At 45.2% G+C, this 20095-nt stretch overlaps 1 protein-coding gene across 1 annotated transcript in view; it reads right to left on the bottom strand.

The window, feature by feature from the left end:
• Positions 1–10772: 10772 nt before the first annotated feature.
• Positions 10773–20095, bottom strand: part of FBXL7 (F-box and leucine rich repeat protein 7) — a gene marked incomplete at both ends in the record, with an annotated part of 174755 nt that continues 165432 nt past the window's right edge. Inside the window, 2 exons of the mRNA XM_084280108.1 lie at positions 10773–11509; positions 16900–17511. Coding sequence (XP_084136234.1) covers positions 10773–11509; positions 16900–17511 — 1349 coding nt within the window. The remainder of the gene's footprint in view (positions 11510–16899; positions 17512–20095) is intronic.

The raw sequence follows: 20095 nt of genomic DNA, 5'->3' as shown, positions 1-20095 counted from the left end.
CTTGCCTGCATAGTCAATCATTTGTGGTTTATTTTTTGTGTGTTTGTGGCCCAATGAAAACCCTGTCTGACCTTAACCACAAACATCTTCCCTATAACTTTCGGAAGCATGCTTGCTGAAGTATGGACAGTGAAAGGCATTTGGGATGCCTGATGGCATCTGCCTGGCCTCCCTCTGCTGATGCAAAAGGACACAAGTCTTCCTCAGAGACACCCTCATCCCAGCCAGCCTCCTGTAGATGTCTCAGATACCCCTGTCCATCTCTAATGGCATCCAATACCTGTGTTTTGACAATTAAATTGAGCTTTTGGCCTAACACTTTTCCTGACACTCTGGCTCTAAAATGTGGACCCACAAATGTGCTGGGAATATGTGAATGTACAGATTCCCTTGCAGTGACAGGTCTCCTTGCAAACTACTGCTCTGTACCACTATTATTTACCACAATATCAGTCTGTATTTATATTAGACTGCAAAGGTATTACAGGAAGAACGTTTTATTAAAAAAAAAGGCAGATGATTGATATTACACAGCAAGAAATAGCTGTTAGCAACCCTAGAGAAGACCCAGCATATGTTTAAACATCAGCAGTGTTCATTTCACACACTGAGAATTAAGGGGCAAATTGAGGGAGCTCTTAAATACACGAAGTATTGCAGCGCTTCAGGCAAATCCTGCGGAGAAAATTTCAAACAGTGTCCCAGCACTCTAAGGTTAGCACAGTAATTCTGTATGCACCTTCCCCCCCCCCCCTTTTTTTTTTTTGTTTAACATTTACATTGCCATAGGTCTCTTCTCTCTCTTTGCTCCCAGGCCTTGCCAATTCTCCGTGGCCTACAGAAGAGCACCCTGAACAACCAAACCGTCTGCTGGCTTCAGAAGGAAACAATGAAAACCAGGCATGATTCCCCATCTTCTTAGCTCTATTTTTAACGTAGGTCAATAATGGTCTTTTCTTATTTTTCTCCAGGTTTCCCTAAGAACAGTGTTAAAGAAAGAGTTAAGTTCTTCAACATTCAAGTCTTGGTCCAGTCATTCATTTAAGTGAGAGCATTTGGGGCATTTGTCTGAAAACCTGGGTGTACTTTGACATCCAGCTGTGAAGAGAATGGACTCATTTTTTCCAATCTTGGCAAGACGAGCACTCTTAAATCAAAACAACTTAGTCATATTATGAAAGCTGAGACCCTTGCGAGTTTATATTCCTTGCTGTGTTTGGGTATTTGTGTGGGCCCAGGGCCAGAAGTAGGCAAAGTTTTTGAAGAAGCAGAGAAGGGACTTTGCATTGCCGATCTGGATAGCATCTCTGCCCTTTCCAGATCAGTCTGGGAACCGCACCTCCATGAACTGCTGCTTGGTGACTGCACAGTTTGTACCAAGCATATGTTCATTGGTCATGCTCTAGCTTTCAGGCATATAAAGGAGATTAAATTTTGATGTCAAGCATCAGAGCCAGCTATTTGAATGCTGCCGGATACCCGACTGAGCAGAGAGCTGCCCTTATGCAGCCTCTTGTGTCTGGCATTATCAGAACAACTGGCAGGACTGTTTCAAAATGAGCAAAAGGAAGCAGGGATGCTTAAACTGCTTTGGCTGATCAGAGGCTACAGACAAATTCTGGTTCTTACAAAGATGCAGCACAGCTGTCTTAAAGAAATCAAGAGGCTTCTTGATTTCCCAAATTTTCCTTGTGGATGAGAGGAGTGAGAGAGACCTGAAAAAGCAGTGTGTCTCTGTGACCAGCTTCCCAGCTTGCAGGAGTTTGAAAAAGCACAAAATTCTTTCCTTCCCCTGGTCCTTCTTTCATATACTGAGGCACTGTTGTGTCAGGCCTGCAGCAATGGGGCCTAAATATGCATGGCACCAAGCCCTCAGCAAAGTGTCAAGTGCCTACTCCCGTGAAAGTCAAGAGATGAAGATGTTAACTCCCCAAAATACTGAGTTTTATGCTCTGGAGCATAAGGACTTTTTGGAAAGGGAATGCCAAAAATATTTCATTGTGAGGACTTTGAGCAGTTCTGACTAATGGCATCGCAAGAAGTGAGCGTGTGCTCTGTGTCAGGGATCGGCTGAGACAAATACCAAAATAAGAAAACAGCTGCTGACAAAAGGCCCGTGTTGCTGAGCAGTCTGTCTGACAGTAGCCAAAAACCAGATGCCTGGAGAGAAGCACAAGAATAGAGCAAGCGTGTTTCCCCAGCGCAGCCTGCCAGCCTCCAACAAACACTTGGTGCCTCAGGCACTTCCCGAGCCAGAGGTTGTCTGCTGTATTTAATAGCTGCACACACACTTCTCCACAAACTCACCCAGTCTCTTAAACCAAGGTGAACGTTTAGGATCTGCAACGCCCTGTGGCGAGAGTCCAAGGGTTTAACAAATGGCAAAGAACTACTTTAATTTGCTGTGGATCCATTACCTGCTGGCTTCACTTGGTGCCCTCTAATTTTTATTTTTTTATTATCCAGTAGTAAACATTTGGTCCTTTCATCCCTTAAGCCATCCATGATGCAGTGACCTTTGTCATACCTGTTATATCCCACCATACTCATATCTTTCCCAGCTCACCCTTACGATGCCAAGCACAGCAGCTGCCCTCAAACCTTTTTTCAGTGCCCCCAGCATCCCAGCCTGACAGGGGCCTCTGCCTTTGTTGGCCCCATAGGAGGATTTATTGTAGAAAAGCTGTGTTGCTTCTTCATTACTGGCACGTTGTGTCATGTGCCCACTGTATGTAATCTTTGTGATAACTTTCAATTGACTTTCCAGCTTCTCAGGACCATATTTGAGTCCCAAGGAAGAAAATATCTGTTAAGCAAGGGATTACACATTACCATTTGCAGTTCAGTTTTCAGCCCTGAATTCCTTTACTCTCTTTATTGGAAGTTTTGATGCAATTTTTCCTTGCTTTTGGCAGAGGAAAGAGGAGGCTGCTTTATCATGCTCTCAGATTTAACCTGCCATAAGTTTATGACCTCTGAAGTTCAGGCTGCAAGACTCTCTCATGCCTTCATCAATCTGACTGACAAAAAAGTAAAGCAGCATTCAGAAATCAGACCCCCCCTTACCATCTGAAGATAAGCTGATCTCACAGTGGGTTTGAATAAGCTTCCCCTACAGACAGCAAATACCAAGCAACCCTAGAAGACTGTTACTTTAAAAAAGCCAAGCCAACAAAATACCCACCACTGCTATCCCTTCTCTCTTTGCAAGAATAAGCTGGAGAGCCTGGAGTCTCTTACCATGTGTCTGTGCTGCACCTTCAACGAGCTCTCCTCAGATTTTCAGGACGCAGTCACCTCCTCTCAGCTCTGCTTGCTGCTTCTGAGCAATTCCTGCACACTGTCAGTTCTCTGGAGAAAATCAGGCCTGTCCAGGTGCCAGGAAAGCCCCTGCTGCAAAATGCATGTATTAAAAGGAGCCCCTGACCCCTTTTCTCCCCTTTTTCTCCTTGGCTTATGACAGAGTTACAACAGCCTCGCAGTAAGGACCCCTTGCCCGGCAGAGCCCACTGAGCAGACTTCCCACCCATTTGCACCTCTAGCATCCAAAAATGGCATTTAAATTAAAGTGACCCAAGCAGCCAAATATCTGACATGAGGCCTGGCATGACCCAGGGCAACCCAGAGCCCCCTCCTAACTGACCAGAGCTTCCCTCCACCTCAGACCCAGCCCTGCCAGGAAGGACAATATTTCTTCTCCCTTTTTGCCAATGAGATGTTGAGATCCTTGCGTTAGGAATTCAGGTCCCCCAGCACACACAACCATGCAGATGCCATGATGCCATAAGCGGCAAGAACGTTCCCTTCCCCAGCTGCACAGCTCTCCATCACTGTCATCCATCTGGCATGACCTTGCTTGATCTTTCCTTCCTTCTCCGCTCTGGAAAAGGCAGCTGGTCCCACCGCAGTGGTGCAGGTACAGGAGTACAGCACCAGAGAGAAAAGCCAGCCCAGCACTGCCCCAGCAGTTTTATGAACCCGCTGTGGTCTGAGTGCTCACCAGCAGCACAGCGTTACGCTGGCCATCAGTGGAAGCTGTTGTGGCCCATGACACATGTGTACCTGAGCTTCTGCTACGCTACTGTAACAAAGACAATTTTAGTAACCGAGTTATGTGGACACCACTCCCGGCCCTCCCCAGCTCATTTACCTTGTAGTTTTGCCTATCTCTGTAAGAACAAGCATTGGGGAAGCATCAGGTTTGCTGACGTTCACAGATGGTCTTCCCACCTCCACTGAGACCCACAAGCAAGATTTGGCCACTGAGAGGATGCTGGCTTGCAGCAATCACCTCACCCGTGCTGCCAGCCAAGTAGTATCTATACTCCTCCTAGCCATTCCTTATTTGTATGATCCATGTCTACACAAGCAGGGTATCTCTGACTCCCACAGGAGCTTGGGTAACTTTCTGAGGGCAGAAGAGAAAAGGAAAGGACAGCATGGAGAAAAAGTCACAGCTCTGCCAGCTTCACAAAAGCAGGTGTTAAGAGGTTTTTTTTTTTTCCCTATGATTTCTGCCCACTAAAATGGAAGCTGCATCACGCAGTTAAGCAATGAGCTACTACAAAATCACTGACACCGCTGTGAATGGGTATCTGCAGACCCCCAGCAGCCATTGGCACCTGAGATCTGAGCTCTGACATTTGTTCTGTGTCATGTAGGTCAGTGTTAGGCAGTCCCGTTTCCATGCTGAAACGCGGGAGGCCACTCTGCAGTCTCATGTCACAAAAAGACACGTCGACAACTATCACGAGATATGTGACCATAGAGTAATCAAATGCACTGCAATTCAGGTCCAGAAATAAGCTCTGTTCTTCAAGGGGTTTTAACAGCAAACAATAAAGCAGGAACAGAGAACTAGAACAAAAATGCGGGTGTCAGAAAAACATAACTTGTTACTAATAAATGTATAGGAATGCTTTTTTTTTTTGATTGTTCTGATAAAGGATGAGGATATCTCCTTTACATGACAACTGATAAAGATATGGAAACACTTGATAAGGCAAGTTACAAATGGTGAATTAGCTATGTATTTTTTTAAGCTAGAAATTCGGTTTTTCTAAAGCTCTGTTGTCTCTGTGCTGAGGCAGTTGTGTGAATGGAGTGTGTTCAAGAAGTAATGGAAACTTCAAAAGAATCACGATTTACTTGATTTAAAAAAAAAATATTATAGGAGCCATCAAAGACAGACAGTGCAACATGAAACTGTTAAACTTTTTCGTTCCTTTTGGCACATGTCCCCCTTCTCGTTCTCTCTCATCTTTTTAAGATGACTTTTTCCATCTCTACCATTTATGGGAGCTTGAGGCTGCAGCATGCAATGTTCCTTTAAAAACCAAAGGAAAATGAACCTATTCTATCCCAAAGAACATGGTATCTTTAATGTTGGAAGGAATGGTTAAGCTTTCTACTCTGCATTAAAAGTATCAGGGTAATTTATAAAATCTCCGTTTTTTTTACTTTAAAAAAAAGATCCCTCCTTCCGGTCCCTTTGGTTGTCTCTTATGCCTGTTTAGTAACTACTATATTTATAGTGGCTTAATTTGACGTATCTATGGCCAACTGGATTGTTGCACTCATAATATTATTTTTTAAAAAATTTATATTAGCATAGCCTACTTGGAAAAGTTTTCCATTAACTAGCTTAAATCTCAGACGCCCCTCTGATCATCCAGAGGACAAGGGAAAAATGCCCTGACATTTCTGTTCAGTTTTCACAGAAGACAAATATAGAGGGGGAAAAAACCCACTCTAAAGCACACAGCTGTACAGCAGGAGTGCATGAAAATAAACATTGCTCAGCTATTTTATGGGGAAAACTGATTTAATCTGTTTAATAGCATGCACTAATGCTGTAGAGTTAAATGTATTTTTCTTAAGCTAAGTTTAAATTCTGATGTCTACTGCCTGGCAGTAACTTGAACCCATCATCATCATCATCATCATCATCACTATTATTATTATTCCCAGTCATCAAAAGGGCATGGATTTGGCTCCGTGCAGATGCCTGCACCTTAGCAAAGCAGAACAGCTGGTGTTGCTGCAGTAGAGTGCCGAAGGAAGAGTAGAAGATGCCAGTCTGCCTTGCGCTGTCCTTCTCAACAGACTTCCTCACGTTAAGGCAGGAGCGAGACACCGAGGTCAACAGCGTCTCAGGCCTCTGCATACTTTAGCTGGGAAAGGCAGAAATTCTGCCTGTGAAGATTTCCTGGCATATTTATCAGGAAAGGGTAGATATTGGCTGCATTACATGCAAAATTACTATTTTATTTTTCAAAAGCTTTTCCGAATTTGAGGCATTCTCACTGGAACCATGTGTCAGCCTTTCCCAGAGCCTGGTGTTCAGTAGCTTTCTTCATGCTTCCGGTCCTGCCCCAAACTTCATTCCTTAGTACTTACGCTTTCTCTGACCCAAGTCTTTCTGCTCAAGGAGTCAGACAAACCCACCTCTCTTAATCCAGACCCACTTTCTTTGCTCAAAATCATTCAGCCTCTTCTCCTCTCAGTCCCAGTCCACCTTGGAAGACCATTTCCTTCATCTCCCTTCTGGTCCCAGTTCTCAAACCCCCATCTTTCAACCCTGCCTTGCCTTTCCAGGCAGCTTCCATATAATTCAGGCCATTTCCTCCTTCACTCTGCCAGAGTGATAAATGCTTCTTAGCTTTGCCAAATCTCAACCTTGCCAAACTACAAGCTCCAAAAGATCTGAGCATGCCTCCTTTTCTCCCTGGCCACATAGTTGGAGATGTTCAAATAGAGGAAGTGTAGCTAAATTGGGGTGAATTTTAACTGGGAGACCAGTAAGACACGTCCTTGTCCCAAAGCTGACCTCCTGGCAAGGCTCACACTTTGACTCTGAAGGCATTAGAGAAGAAGAAGAGCGATGAACCATTTTCAAAGGAAAGGTCACCAGGAGTTTAACGTGAGCACAATGACATTTCCTCCTAGCTTTATTTACAGAGCCAGATGAACCATTTCAACTAACATCGTCAAAGCCCAGCATGGGGAGTTTCAGCATGGATAGCTAAATTGACAAAATTATCAAAAAACCGAGGGCAGGTTGCTTTCCTGAGGAGCGCTGTGGGGGGAAGAAAAGCCACGCACCAACTCTGCCAGGGAACTTTTCCCCTTTAAAGGAACACTGGCAGCTGCAGGGCAGTCAGTCTGCCGTCCAAATGGTCACTATAGTTCTCTTTAATGAGAGTTTGGACCGGTTTCAAGCCTAATGCTAAAATTAGGTCTTTTACTAGCTTTTTAATTTTCCAGTTCAAAGGCTAGTAGTTTTCAGAAACCACGTAAGCCACTACTGACAGTTACGGTCTGGACCACGGTTCTGAGTCCAAGACATCCAACAGAAGCTGTTTTGCATTTTGTAGGAAGCCAGATGAGTGTAACCGAAAGAGGCAAAAGTTCACATCAATCTCTTGCTGCTAACAGGGATAATATGGCTCCACTTTTTAGAGAAGCCAAGGGGACGGGAAGGGTGGATGGCACAGAGCTGTGGCCATAACCGCAGGGCATGGTGGTTTAGATGCGCCGTTTCTAAGAGACCTCCCTCTCTCTCTCTCTCTCTCTCTCCAGGGCGCGAGTTGTTCCAAAGGCACAGACACCATGCCAGCCTGACTGATGGGATTCATCACCGCTTTCTTTGATGCCACATGCTGTTGCAGAGCAGAAGAAGCCTCAGTGCCTGAGCCCAAATTTTACAGTTCAAGAATCAACAATGTTTTCGCTCAGGAAATTCATAGTCTTTGCCAACCCCCAAAGTGGAATGGAGGCACATCAGTCACACGTTGTGACAAAAAAACCAGCAAAACCCTGTTCCACGTGTGCTATTTCAGTTTCTCTGCTGGTCACATCAGTTTGCAAGTAGACACAGGAAAAATGGTAGAAGGCAAAACAGGCAAGCTCTATTGGTAAGTTAAATTCAAATTTTCTTGAAATAAGTAGCAGGCTCAAAGTGTCAACTCAGACTGCATAAGGCTATGTATTTGAAAACATTTGGCTTAGAACAATTACCTTTATTCCATTCCTACCAGTGCCCCCCCCTAGAGTGGGGTAGTTTTTGTAGAGCATTCAGAAGGCAAGATGGCACTAGCAAGCGCTTTACCCTTTCAGTCATTCCATTTTACATTTCACATCGAATACATTAACTTGCCTTTAAACCCATGCAGAGGCCCTCCTGAAACTTTTATACACGTGTTTTTTATATACTGCTTTTCCTTTTACTTACACTTCCAGTTACTGATTATGTTCCAAGGTCAAGGGGAACCACATGAGGAAAATCAAGTTTTAGAGACAGATAGGCAAGGTCGTAATCTACAACAAACAGTTTCCTTTTCCTTCTTTTTCATATAGTCAATCCACCCACCTGATGTGCTCAGCAAGTGCTGAATCGTTTCTTTTTCAGCAGAAGTTAATCAGTGCAAATGACGATGCACATTCATCAGTTACCAATATATTGCTTTATTTCTTGGTAGCAAATTAAGGCTTTATAGTGAGATTTGTACAGTACAGGCCAATTTAAACATTAGAAACCGTAAAAACCACGTAGCACTATTCACTCAATTTAGCATAGTCAGAGAAGTAGCTTTTTTTTTGCCTTTTTTTTTTTAATAAACATTTAAATGTTACTAATGAGGCCTTATATTTCATGAGTGCAAATGGCTCAAAATCCCACCATCCTCGGGAATGGGCTTAACATTTAACTATCCTTGGGGCCACTTTGAGATATGAGTATAGGTGTCTCAGATAAAATCCACCGTCCTACTTGCTGGAGAAGAGTCTCTAACAATACAGAAAGGAAACCCAAAGTGATGTGAACCAGCCAATGGGTGGGATCATCCCCTACCAGTGACTGACCAGTAACAGTAGCAATGACAAACTCATTTTCCACAGCCCTCTTTGCTTCAGCACGGCCTGATCTATAATTCAGAGCTGACGACATCCTGTATGTTAAGAGACTCAAAACTGGAGGAACATACATAAGTTACGGGAATTTTTTGCAGCGGTAGGACGAGTTCCCTCCGCAGGGACATGTCCAAACCATTGCTTTTTTGTAATTTGAGAGAGCACTGCTACAAGTATTTCCTCAGCAGTTATGTATTTTTCTTGAGCATATGGATTTTCACTTCGTATCAATGATTTTATTAGTGTTGTCTGGAGATGATGGAACTACTGCTTATGAAAACCAGACACGGTGCTTCCCTCCTTATGTTTTCTACCGAGACATTTATAGCATTTGAGCTGAAAGTATGAATTCACCTGTCAGTCAGGCGCAGGGGGCCTGCCTGAAAACATCATCACTCCTAACGCGTCTGGCGTTCGGACCTGAGCGTTACATGTGAAAATACAGCGAAACGGCTGCCAGAGAACTGTGAGGAGAGTAACCATGAAATGACCACGTGCTCTGGGGATGGAGGCAATAAGATGGGGGTACCTCCAAACCACGCTTGCTCTTGTGTGAGCAAAAGTGACCGTGCGAGCACAAGGGGCTCCCAGTGCCATAGGGCAATGCTGGCCTTTTAATTCCATGTGGAGCCGCAGCCTCAGGGAACACATGGGGACAGGGTTTCACAGCATGTAAGTCTCATGTGAATAATGCTTTAAGCCCCTCTGTCCCCAGGGGTGTTATTTAACATCAGGTAACATCTCTGAAGATCAGACGGCTATCCTTGGAACTGGAAGGCCGCAGAAAAGGGTGGGGTTTCTATACGTATTAAGGCACGTACTGAATTTATCTCAAAGCAAGTGTCCGGTTTGCTCGGGAGTGTCAACTGCAGTGGTGCAGTGGCTGCTGAAGAGATGCCATGAAGGAACAAAGACAGACTTTTCAGTGACAGCCATGCAGCACAGCAATTGGGACTGCCCCAGGCAAGCTGCTCCACAACGCCTCAGAGAGTCCCCAGTGTATTACAGAGCTATCTCCCCTTGCTGCAGCTTCTTGGGTTGATTTTCTGACTTTTTCCTTTGCCAGGACGTCAATGTCTCACCAGTTTTCCTCCACCTAGTTGAATATGCCATTGCTTATCAGACCTAGAAGCCCCTATCTGCTACCAGAGGGTCGTACTACACATGCAGGAGAGGGCAGATTTAGAAATGAAGGCAAGCAGTGATGACGCACAAGTGACCTGGAGGTGGGCTTTCCAAGAGAAGCCACGCATGGACAGAATCTCCAGATTCACTCAGCAGAGTGCTCGTCAATGGCCAGCAGGTCTTACTCTGTCTCAGACAAACATGTTTAAGGCTATTACCCAGTATTCCCTGAGGGACTACAATGCTTGAATACCAGAGAAATTACCTGGAGACAAGGGGATGCTTTACCAGCCATATTGGAAGAAGTTTGGGGAACACAGCCACATATTGCATAGTCAGCTTCATGAACACAGCTGGAATTCAGATGTATTTGACACAGCTTAGTAGCATTTCCAAAGGAGGGATTATGTGCTATTTCCTTTGGAGGCAGCTACTGTAGCCTGGGACAAGATCACCGGCTATTGTGGAAATGGCACCCACTGGGGATGCTGAGCACTCATTGCTTTTGCATTAAGGCAGCCTCAGCATGGAGACCCACCGCACCTTAAAAAGTGATCATACAAAAAAGCAAACAAAATAGTCCTCTAGAAACGCCCCCCCTCTCACCCACAAGATACACAAAGAGCTGACTCCCGTGGGCTACAGAAAAGACAGCATTACTGAATATGGGAGAGTGTGTTTGTTTATACATCAGTGTTTTTAATACTGCATTGTAACGACAGGTGGGGGGTGTCCTTTCAGAAGAAGGCGGGGTTGGTGTGCTCTATAATACAGCGCTTGCAATGCCGTTTAACAAACCGCAGAGCATCCACAGAGACATCACAGTCCTGCACATTCAACATCTGCAGGTCAAAGCAGTTGGCGGCTACGATCTGCAGGCCCTGCCCAGTGATGCTCTCGCATGATTTCAGGCTCAGTCGCTTCAGGTTGAAGCAGTTGAGGGCTAGAAACTCCAGGCCGGTGTCAGAGACCAGAGGGCACTTGCCGATATCTAGCGATTTGAGTTTTGTGCAATTTTTGGCGAGGTACTCCACCCCGTGGTCCGTGATGCCCTCGCAGCCCCGCGCGTTGAGGTAGCGCAGCTTGCTGCAGTATTTGGCTATGTAACGGATGCCCACGTCCGTGATTCGGCCGCAGTGAGCGATGCTCAGGTATCGGAGGCGCGACTCCAGCTTGGCGATCTCCCGCATGCCGAAGTCACTGACGAAGCGGCAGTCGCTCACGCTCAGTTCCTTGATGGACGTGCAGTAAATCATCAGGTAGCGGAGACCCTCGTCGGTGATGCGGACGCAGCGGCGCAGGTACAGGTGGGTCAGTTGAGTGCAGTGAGCGGCAATGGTGTGCAGTCCTTCGTCCTCCAGGACAAAGCAGTCTGTCATGTCCAAGTAGCGAATGGAGATTTGCTTCCCGTGTAAGGGGGACAGCTTGATGGAGGCTTCACGAGTCAGACTGATGCAAGTTACTTTGGAGCAGCCTAAGTGGAAAAACACAGCCAGTTTAAGCAAGCAGTAAAAACAAATCACACAGCGGGGCCAGAAAGGTGGGCATGAGATTGCGTGCTGGATGTGAGGAAGACGTTTTCACATTGTAAGAGTGGGGTCATCTGGACTGACCAGTCTGGATCTCCTCTGATGTGTCCCTACACCAAAGGAAACAATAAACTCCACTGGAGTCAGTGAGGTTGCTTTTGGATTTCCAGAACCAGCAAAGCAACAGATAGGGATTGTTTTTCCATCTTCCAAATGTAAGATGAAGGCCCTATGTGTATCTAGAGACAGTATGTGATATGTTACTGCAATATAAATCCAGTGACAATTTGAGGAAAATGATGCTACGTGGCAACCAACACAGCCATTTGATCAGAGGCAGTCTCACTGCTGACTGGCTGAGTTTGTGAACCAACATCAGAGGCTCTTTCACCATCCAACCCCACTATAAAAATGACAAAACCCACCCACCCTCCCTCCAAAAAAGCATTTGGAGAACAGATGTGAATCCAGCCCCAAGCCTGTGAATGTGGGAAGGATTCAAAACCATGGCAAGACTATGTGCTTGCAGAAGGGTGGAGATTTGAGTAACTCAAGGAGAACTGTCAGTAGGAGCCAGCAGACTGGTAAGGGCATGGGAGGACATGGACAGATGCAGAAAAGGACCGTTTCAAGTGAGAAAGTCTGGCCATGAATGGAGGCAACTAGACTAGTGGAGAAACACCAGCCCCTGAGAGGAAAGATAAAGAGCTCGATTAAAGGGAAAAACACGCTCACAGACTTCCCCCGTTTTTAATGTCTGCTCTATGCATGGTGGGGAATGAAAGCCAAAGCTTTTTTTTTTTTTTTTGGAAAGTGCTGTTTCTGCTGCACTGCAAACCGGCAGTCTCTGTCTCCTGGAGGAAAATTCTTGTCTCTGCCAAGTTCAGATGGGCACACTGCATTTGCATAGCTAGGAACGGCTGTAAGGAATACAGGAGTGTCTACCCATCAGTGATTGAGGCCCAATAGATTTAGCTGTAAATGCCTACTCAGACAAATTCTGCAGCTTATGCCTCAAGAGGTGCCTTCAGGTAGGCATATACAGAGTCTCTGCATTGCTGAAACACTGGCCAGTGGGGATGAAGTGACCCATGAAAAGCCAGAAAAGACAAGCTGATGACCTTAGAGCTCCATGTACTAGAAATGCTGCACAAATCCTGTAGTCTGCAAGTAAAGAGCATGATGAAGTATGGACACCACCTCAAAAATCTGAATGACTCAAACTCCTGATACAAGAGGCTTAGTGAAAGGTACGAATGTGCTTCAGTTCTTAAAAGCAAAAAGGAAAAAAATCCCTTGAGATAATCCAGTAGGCTCACACAAATGCTGAAGGAAGCATGGGATACAGACTTGAAACAGTTTACCAGCTGCAATTAGATTTCTCTAATAGTTCAAATTTTTTTAGCTGGGTTTTTAATTTAGGCTTCTAATGTATTTGAACAGATGTGAATTTTACCTTAGGCCTCACACAATGAAATAGGCAAATTGTCCACAGGTCACACAGAAGCTCTGGGACCTTAAAGCAAAGTACTTTGTTCAACAAACAACAGCTTCTTCTCTTTAGACTGTGCTGCAGATACACCTATGCTATGGTATGATCTTTGGAACATGCTTACCTTCAAACAAAGCACTATGTACATGCCCAACAATGCAAAGTGTTCTTTTGAGAGGGAAGCAGTACAATACTAACGGTCTAAAAGTTTCACTTCTACTCTATTCTTTGGAGTAGGTGATACAAAAGGCACCACATCCTTGAGCTGGCTTTCCATGAAAGAAGCTGGCACCTAGGCAGAGTTCTGCTGGACCTGACGTAGTCATTGCTGAGGAGGTTGCTGGATTAAGGAATCAGTCTGGGTATTTTACATGGGCACCAGAATTCGATTTTAAAAGCTGGCTAAGTGAGAATGAAGGGTCCTCGAGGCTGAGGAGAATATTCTGTCTGCTAAGGATCCGAGAAGGGGGAACACTTTAATGACTGAAATTAAGAAGCGACTGGGTCAGAAGTCTCACAGCAGGGTTGGAGTCACATCCATCAGTGTGTGATCACTGTTTTGACAAGCTCAGCATCGCCTTGCCTAGTTACTTTGGCTACACTGTAAAATATTTAATGGAAAGAATATTCAAAATGGTTTCACCAGAAAAAGAGTCCGTGTTGATAAAGAACTGACTGATTTTTAGGCAAAATGTCAGGTTCCTGGGTCTGCAACAATTTTTCTGTCCTAAATAATAAAAAATTATAAAAACAAAGCTCTTGTAACAGGATTTTCCATAAAGTAAGTACAACTGATTTTTAAAAGGGAGAAGAAACGTCCAAAGAGATTGAAAAAAATATTGGCCAGCATGTTAGATAATAACTTGCAGTCAAGCTCAACCAACTTCTAGAGATATCTCAGACCTGCCCACAAAGTGGATGCTGAGAGTGACAGAACTTACACTGTGGAAAACTCTTAAAGTTAATAGGAACATCTGGTTTTGACATTAAAGATTTTGGTACGTTATTCCTGCCAAGTAACCACCCAAGGGGGAGAGGGATTCAACTGGATGTACAACTGTGAGCTGGGTTTTAATTAACTAGCTACAAGTATAGCATTATCCCCCAGCACACGTACCCAGCTTCTTTTGCTCAGGATGAAACTAGATCAGCAAACCACTTTGGTCCTGAGCATTATTTGAGAATGTAGGTGCAAGTCTTGACCTCCTAACTAGAGATAGAAGGGAGGCAAAAATGGAATCCCACTTCCACAACCCCCTCCAAAACTACCCACATCAGATTGAAAAAAAAGTGGACTCAAAACAAGTCCCCAGTGATCAATTATCCTCAATTCATTTACAGGCTGTCCTGGTTTCAGCTGAGATAGAGTTAATTTTCTTTCCAGTAGCTGCTGTAGTGCAGTGTTTTGCATCTAGTATAGGAATAATGTTGATAACACGCTGATGTTTTAGTTGCTGCTGGGTAGTTGTAGTGTCTACACTAACTCAAGGACTTTTCAGCTCCCCACAGCCTGCCAGGTACTCAAGAAGCTGGGAGAGCACAGCCGGGACAGCTGGCCCAGTCTGGCCAGGGGGATATTCCCTAACATATGACATCCTATGGGTCGAACTAGGGAAGCTAGACAGGAGGTGGGATCGCTGCTTGAACACAGACTGGGCATCTGATTGTTTTTTTTTCCTTTTGCACATGGCTAGCAATTGTATTTGTGCATCACTGGTATTCTTGCTATAGTTACTAGTGCTGTTATTGCTAACATTGCTATTACTATTGTTATTCTTACTCCTTCCTTTGTTATCCTATTGAACTGTCTTTATCTCATCCCACAGGTTGTTTTTCATCCTTTTCCCCACCCCTTTGCAAGCAGAGGGGTGAGCGAGTGGCTGTGTGGTGCTCAGCTGCCGGCTGGGTTAAACCACGACACAGGCAGAGGCAGCCAAAAACCAGGTCTGAACCCAAACACTCTGACTCACAGGCATGTTCAAGCCCAGGATTTTCCCCTTGCTTGCTCCAAAAAGAAAGGATAACTTAGAAAAATATGAGATTAAAATTGCTGTCCTGTTCTGTGGATGAGACAAAATCCAAATAAGAGAAGTGTTTTACTTGCTCTGTACACTCTTTGAGACCAACTGACGAGTTCCTAGGGACAGACACTTTCTTCCAGATCTGACTGTAACATGCTTGGGGAAACCAGAAATGAAGACAGACCCCAAAAAGACGTTTTTACAACCTGGTATAATCTTCTAATTTTCCTTGCTTTTGAAAAACCTGACTTTGGTCTACAGCACATCCATAAGTAGGAGCTGTGGACCAAAGTCACGTACAAGCCCCCAGGTGCAGTCAGGGTGTCATCCAAGGTATGCCAAGGCAGTTCACCCTCAGCTCAGCAATTCTACTTGTTCTGTCTCTCCACGTTCAGGATACTCGAGCCACTGAACTCTCCATACCACCCTAGGGGTTGTTGTTTAAAAAAAAGCATAAACAAGCCAGGGGTACAACCAGCCTTCAAAGTGATATGGAGCTCTAGGTCGAAACCACATAGGCATACAGGTTTACTCCTGGTGTTGGAGATGCTTCAGCCTGAACTGGTTCTGGCTAATGCCAGTAGGTACCAGCATTGTGAGTAGGTCATTGTGAATAGGCTTTATGGGACACAACTCCCATGGAGTCCCACAGACTCATTATCACCTAACAGTTTCAGAGAGCAATCACAAGAGGTGAATAATTCTGATTTACTGCTTTTTGTTTTGATGCTTTCCATGACGTTCTGCCATCCCAGGAATACTAGGTGAAAGAGTTGGACAAATCAATTAGAAAAAAGAAAAGGTAGAAAGAAGAAAGCAAAGCAGCATACACCAGCTAGGCAGCCTTGCAAAACTCAGTGTACCTGGGCACCAGTGCCTCAGTAGCACTGTTTCCTATCCCCATTCCATCCTGTGTGTTATCGTTGGATTCTCTGATACAGCAAAACTGCTCTGGCTGATTAATAACATCATTAGACTGACAACAAGTGAGATCACTAGATAAGCACTGAACATCAAATTTACTTCAGCGCTCTGCTTGGCTACATCCTGTCCACTAAGTGCCAACCTATTCGCAGAGAGGAAATTCCGTGTGGCTGACCGTGGGAAAAAACATCTTGTTTCCCCAGGGCAGGTCTGAGGAAAACTGCCAAAACATTTCTGCTGATCTGAACAGCTGCAGTGACACATTGTAACTGGGTGAAAGGAAAAGCAGAAAGTCACTAGGCAAATGCCTACACTATTAAAAAACAAACAAACAAAACAATCCAGAAGTGCAAACTAGCTGTCTCACAATGGAAACGGGGGGACCTCGAAGTTTATCTGGGGATGACAGCTGGTATTTGTACCCAGACAAAAGCCTAGCACTGACTCTGAGCTCCTCGTCAAATCATGTATCAAATGACAGATATGTACGTTACACATAAAATCTAAATATATGTTATATATACAGATATGAAAATGACAGAACACACTTTCCTGAGGTAGCCAGCCTTCACGGCATGACACAGGACTGACTGCAATGTGAGCCCTTATGAGGGTGCTTGGGGAAAAAATCTACTAGAAGCACTCCTGTTCCCTGAATGGGCCATCTCTGCTGGCTTGTCTCCATTGGATAAGGCCTGGACACTCGAGAGGCACTGCTGGCACAGGTGGCATTTTGATCCTGGCGGTGCCTGTCTCACCAGTACTGTGTCAGGAGACTGGCATTAATAGTCTGAAAGACAAGGCAGAAAGGGGAAGTGTGCAGCTGTGGGGCCGGGGGTTTGGCAAAGCATGGTGCTTTTAGAATCAGAGGCGTCCATACAGAAATGTTTCCTATTACCTGACACATCCAGGTGTTCCAGGTTTGGGCACAGTGACACGACATCAAAGACTGCCTCGTTGGAGATGTTGTAACAGCCAGACACCTCCAGCCTCCTCAGTTCTGGACAGCACTGGGCAATGGTGTAGAGTCCTCTGTCCGTGAGCCGCCTGCAGCCACTAACAATTACCGTCTCCAACATGAGACATACGTTGGGTGTATCCTGACAAAGCCTCCGTGTCAGCACTTTAAGAGCCCTGTCTACGTTGATTGTCTCGCCGGTCAGGCGAATAGTCCTCCAAAGTCGGGGGTCCCAGGCGAGGTTATACCAGCGGCGGCACACACGGGCACAGCGGCACAGCTGGTTGGTGGGCAGGAAGGAGAAGATCTGGATCATGGAATGGTCGGGCAGACGGTCTATGTTGGCCTGTTCCTTCTGGTGCTTGGATGCCAGCCGGATGAGAGGATGAGTGAGACGGGTTGGAGGTGGTGAGTGGACCATGGCAACAGTTTCCCCAGTGACTGAGGATGAAGATGTTGATGACCTTCTGCCATTCTGGAAACTCGGGGAATTCGGTGGAAATATTAATGCTGGACTGGGTGTGCTGAGTGTCCGCATGCTCAGGTCGGAATCTGGAAGACAAAACACACGATTTCAGTGAGTGGTGGGCAGACACAGAATGCTCTGCACAGCACAGCACCCCGCTAGCCTGTTTGCTAATGGAGCACGATGGGCTCTGGGGTTTGTTGGGGGTGAGGCAGTAATTTTTACCAGTATGAGTGAGGAAACACATATTTCAAAATCTCTCTTAAGAATATGCTCTGAAAACACTGCTCGCCTTACTGTTGGGTACATGACAGGGAGGCACCCCTGTGTGCACTGGTGACACCATGCTGGCAAAGGAGGGGCTGCAGGCCTGAGCGCGGCGATGAGGAAGAGATGGCAGCGTATGTCCCGGGATTTTAGTTCTTTATACCCTCAAGTAAACACTGTTAAGGAATGAGCAAATTCGAGTTTCAGGGTTTTTTTACAGAGAGTAACTGCCTGTAACCTTGGCACTGCCTAGACAGCTGTGAGCCGTTAGGGAAGGAACAGTGTGGTCCTTCACCTCTCAGCTCCTTCAGCTGCTCAGCGGGAAGCAAAAGAAGAGTTCACAAGGCAAATGCTGCCTCCTTCACCAGACCTGGGCAGATAGGAAAAGCACAAGACTGTACTCTTTTTGTCATCATGTCATTAAAGAAGTTCATTTTTCGTTCAAGTAAACTGGGAGTCAGCAGTTCAACCAAGAGCCCAGTGACTAGTTCTTGAAGGGAGGTTGGTTGCGCCTCTTCATGTGCACACAGGAAGGGTTCCTCCCCAGTAGGCTGAAGTCAACTTCAGATGGACTTGAAAAAACAAGCCCAGAAAAGTAAGTGGTGAAGAAACAGCATGCCTGGAAATTTGTTATTGGAGGTGTTGCACACTGTTTACATGCTGTTTTTGCTAGGGCTGATTGTCACACTGGAGGCAGTCAACACAAAAAAAACCCCCAACCCACCCCACAAAAGTATTTGCTATCTCTTTACTTTCTTTATTTCACGTTACTGGCAAAAAGCAGGCACAAAAATAAAGGGCCTGTGCTACTGCCTTTGCTATAAGATTATTTATTTCAACTGTTTTCTCTGTGCTGACATTGCTGCCTACAAGTCATTTTCACTCCTACTCCCAGCTCTTTGAGCAGGGCAAGTAAAAGACAACTAGGATGTAATTCTGTCAGTCAAGCAAATGCCATGGGCAATACATTTGCCAATCCTGAGATATTTCAGCAGTACACTATGCAAGATGCAAGCAGTGCATGGGAGATGAACACTACTGCTGAGCACGCTCCTTCCATCTCCAACCTCTCAGTACTGAAATTCTTTACAGAGGAAAGCACCATCCAGACACGAACCAGGAATCACATCCAGAAACCACAATTTAATGCCCAGTAGAATAACAAATATCAGAAATGGCGTAAGAACAGTGGGTTTAGAGCAACAAGCTTTCCTCCATGTTGCACCTTCTGCTCTCGCTTTAGTGTCCAGACATTTCAGGGAAGCACACAAACCCATCCCCTTAAGTCACACAGACTCTACAGCTCTGTGACTGTGATAGCACAGATATGGGCTGAGCAGGGTAGACCCAGAAATGTGTTCAACAAACCTGCTCCAACCCGGGTTTAAGCAGAGTTTTTAAATGAAGTACATTCTGGATTAATTTGTATTATTCACGTACACATGAATTTCCCCATCAATCTTCTACTCTCCCAGCAGATGCGTGCTCTGATCTCACTAGTTACAACCTCAGCAACCACAGGCCTGCTTACTCACAGTGTGTCTGCAAGGGTGAGAGGCACAACCATTTACCTGAAGAACACAAGACACAAAATCCAGCAGCTTGCCCGAGATCACCTAGTTTGGCTGCAGTGATCAAAATAGCCATCTCATGCCGTGAAGAAAAAACTGACAGCATCCAGCTCCTTCACTCTTCCTCTTCTGTGTTCTTGTTTTACTTAGAAATTCAGCATTTCAGCAAGTGACAGGAAAAACACTTTCTTCGAGGCTCCTGAGTCTATGCTGTGGCTACATGGATCTAACCCAGGGGTTCATGTATTTTTGAGCAAGAACAGTATCTTAATGCAGAGTGGATTTTGCAGACGCTCTGCTCTCCTTTGAGACCTCCTAATACCCCCCTGGCAGCTATTGCAAATAATTGCACGGAGGAGTGCTATTTGGAAAGCGTCTGGTATACTCCGGTATTCTAAAAATGAGATTTACAGCTGGAGTGAAAAGAACCAAAACACCAGCGAGCAGCCAGGCTCCTGCAGACAAGCACTGACTCCACAGACCACTTAGCAACAGTCTCCTAGATTAATTTTCGCAAGGACTTACCATATGTTTAACCTCCCTCACATCACCACCAAAACCAATGACAGTGCCTGAAGTTAAACATGTGCAGAAGATGTGGCAGACTTGGAGCTTTTACTTCTTACTCTTTTATTAAGGTTTTAAGACAAGGATGCTTCTAACATAAAAGAACACACGTTTTTGTTTCAAGCGTGGGATATATCTTCCACCACTGCATCTATTTGGTATGGCCAAGTTCCTCTTCTTTCCTTTTACTTTTCCATTTGCCTTGGGCTTTCTGTTTGGTTGGCTATTTGTTCTTGACACAAACCAGCACAAAAAGGGAAGCCAG

The sequence above is a fragment of the Gallinula chloropus genome (genome assembly GCF_964237585.1).
Source record: "Gallinula chloropus genome assembly, chromosome: 2".
Lineage (NCBI taxonomy): Eukaryota > Metazoa > Chordata > Aves > Gruiformes > Rallidae > Gallinula > Gallinula chloropus.
Note: the sequence above shows the minus strand (reverse complement) of the source record. Positions and strands in the feature narration are given on the sequence as shown.